The sequence below is a fragment of the Phalaenopsis equestris genome, unplaced genomic scaffold, assembly GCF_001263595.1.
Source record: "Phalaenopsis equestris unplaced genomic scaffold, ASM126359v1 Scaffold000544, whole genome shotgun sequence".
Lineage (NCBI taxonomy): Eukaryota > Viridiplantae > Streptophyta > Magnoliopsida > Asparagales > Orchidaceae > Phalaenopsis > Phalaenopsis equestris.
This window is the reverse complement of record NW_018164984.1, coordinates 157373-160569: the sequence shown is the minus strand read 5'-3', so window position 1 is coordinate 160569 and position 3197 is coordinate 157373. Positions and strand designations below refer to the sequence as shown.

General features: G+C 37.1%; 1 protein-coding gene across 1 annotated transcript in view; it reads right to left on the bottom strand.

The window, feature by feature from the left end:
- The window catches only part of LOC110029044 (serine carboxypeptidase II-3-like), a 4036-nt gene extending 2850 nt beyond the window's left edge, over positions 1–1186 (bottom strand). Inside the window, exons 1-2 of the mRNA XM_020731154.1 lie at positions 811–1186; positions 328–435 (exon numbers count right to left, since the gene is read on the bottom strand). Of these exons, the coding sequence (XP_020586813.1) occupies positions 328–435; positions 811–1186 (484 nt within the window). The remainder of the gene's footprint in view (positions 1–327; positions 436–810) is intronic.
- Between the last annotated feature and the right edge of the window lie 2011 nt (positions 1187–3197).

Below are 3197 nucleotides of genomic sequence, written 5' to 3'. Positions count from 1 at the left end.
TATATATATAATTGATTAGTAGTATTTCGAGCCAAAACAAGCCGAACACGAAAGAACAAATATTTGTTCGTGTTGTTCATGTTCGGCTCGTTAACTTAGCGAACAAGCCGAACACAAGCTTTTTAACGAACCGAACACGAGCTGTTCGCGAACAACGAGCCGTTTTGATAACCCTATATTAAACTCTTGTTTTCAAGTCCACCTTGATACTTTTATAACAATTGGATTTTTTGTTTAGTTAAGAAAAAAGAAAGAAAGCCCTTCAAAATTGATTACATAATTACCCAAAATATTTGCATAAATAAAATTAACATATTATAAACTAACCATTATTCCAAGAAGCCTTATTTGCATATAGAGTCTTGCCATCACTGTTAACCCTAAATGGTCCCAATTCCTGCATTGCTCCAGCTCCAATTGAAGAACACCCAGGCCCTGCATTCATCACACTAATAGAATCAAAAGGCCCATCTATATATATATTCCGCTCGACCCGACCTGACTCGCTCATTTCACTCACTACAACGTCCAATTGATAATCTCATTGTCCACTTTTTCAAAAGAGTTGAGCTTGTGTTATCCCTGATCAAAGCTTAGCTCACGAGCAATTTATTCAGTCAAGTTTGATCGAGCTAACTTATTATTCAACACGACTCAGTAATAAATAGCCATAACTCGAACAACATTCTCATTGAAATCTCCTTAGCAAAAGTTCCTTGCGATGATCTTAAAATTACCGACAAATCTCGACCCAACCAACGAATCGAAAAAAAATGAAAAGACGAAAAAATCAAATCAAATCATCATTACCTCCATTTAGCCACAAGACTAAAGGCTTGGAGCCAGAGTCTTGAGGCGCCTCAACAAAATAGTAGAAGAGAGCCCTCCCCTTCATTGGATCAACAGTAACATATCCGGAATACTGATCAAACTTCACATCTTCAGGCTGACCTGGCAACTTCTCTATCTTATCCGCTTCCCTCAGCCCTTCCTGCGGACTAACATACACCGGAAATTTATTATTATTTTTTATAATTTTCCACCAATTATCTCGCGCGATTTTTAAAGCCTTAGGAGACCCAGAGAACTTCAGCAGCTGATTGGCTTCATGAGGGGGATTGGAGTAGGAGAGAGAGAAGAGAAGGAAGGAGAGGAGGAGAGAGAATAGAGCTGAGTTTCTCATCATTTTTTGATTGGTTTAGAGATTATGAAATAAATAATTTGAATTTTATGGCATATTTATAGTAATTGGAATGATATGTGGATTAAAATATAATTTTGATATTTTATGGTGTCTTTATTGCGTGTGATTTCAGGCTGCGGTGGCTTTGATTGAGTAGTTGCCGTGGATGATAAGGTCTGAAGCGATTCAATTAAAAATAAGGGCATTTACATTAATTCATACATGCCATACATATAATTCTTATGTTTTTGCATATCTCACCTTTAAAGTTTCGTATTTACATGCATGACATTGTTGTCGAGCTTGAGCGAAGCCAAGCTCGAGCTCAGCTTGTTTGTCAAATGGTGAGCTCGAGCTGGAGTTTGAGTCTCGGCTCGTAATGGTAGTAGCCCGCTCGTGAGCTCGAATTAAAAATTCAATTTTTGGGCTTGAGAGCCCAAATTAAAAATTAATCTTTTCCGGGAGCTCATCAGAGAAGAAGCTGGCGGCCGAAGTAAGAGAAGATTGCAGCGACAACTCACCTGAAAATGTATTGAAATGAGTTGCAGTAAGCAAATCGAGCCGGCTTGTGAGCCAACGAACATAGCCAAGACGTGCTCAAGCTTGTAGCTCAATGTGCTCGGCTCATGAGCTTGTAAGCCATACAAGCAGAGCTAGAGCTGGCTCGCGAGTCAGCTTACGAGTGCGCCCGACTCATTTATATCCCTATATCAATCTAAATTTTCTAAAGATAAGTAATAAATTAAATCAAATGTCGGGTTCAGGCAAACTTGGATGATGAATCATTTATTTTGGAGTTATATGAAAGTTCAATTTGGACGGCTTAGATTGTTTCCACGGTCAGCTTCTATTATATTGTTTTTATGGAAACGCTCCTAAATAACCTTATGGAAATTTACATACATACCACACAATTCTTTTGTAGTTATATATCTACCACCAAAAGTTTCATATTTACACTCTCAACACATTGCTGCATGAACCTATAGATAGGGGTGTAAACGAGCCGAACACGAGCCGAACACGAACAAATATTCGTTTTGACAACCCTAATCACGTAACCATAAGATGTTAAGGATTGTGGCAAGATTTAAAACATCATTTGAATCTAATTTAATAATTTTTATTCTATTTTCTTCATTAATACTTTTAATTGATAATTAAATACTACTCATCCTCTCCAAAGATATATATATAATTGATAGGTAGTATTTCGAGTCAAAAAGAGCCGAACACGAACTAACAAATATTTGTCTCCCGAGCTGTTCACGAACAACGAGCCGTTTTGACAGTCTTAACTAGAAAACTACCACCTCATATAGCCAGGGCCCATGAAAAAACAATGATTTTAGCGGCAACATTTTTTAAAAAACTACCAAAATGGCAATATTTTTTTTTTTATTCTTTAGGATATATTTGAGATTAGAGTATTTACGTACAAAACACCCAATTCTTATGTATTTACATTTCTAACACTTAAATTTTACTTTTTTACATTTATGTCAACTAAATGTCCACAACTTTCATATCACATAAAAATTCACATTTTAGATATTTAAAAACGGTTGAAAATGAAGTTTGTGTTATATGTAAATAAATAAGAATTGAGTGGTAGTTATGCAATGTTTATATTTAATCGTATAAACTACATGACAGACCCAAACACTAAATGCAGATTTTTTTGCTATCTTCAAATTTCACTAGAAACAAAACATGTTTTCACTATTTACAATTTCGACCAAGTTGTTATTATTTGAAAGGCAGAATAAATTACACCAGTATTAGAAAGGGCGCCCAGCCGCCCAGGCGCAAAGTCTGAGTGGGAACCCAAGAGACGCCTAGGCGTCGTGTTGATCTACATAGCGCCAATGCACCCAAGAGACGCCTAGGTGCCTCGACACCCACTTCGAGCACTTCCTTGCCTTGATTCAGACAGGGCTCACCCAGGTGCTATTTTGAGCCAGTATTGCATTTCGAGGCACGACTACGCCCAAATTCATGATTACAATCAGAG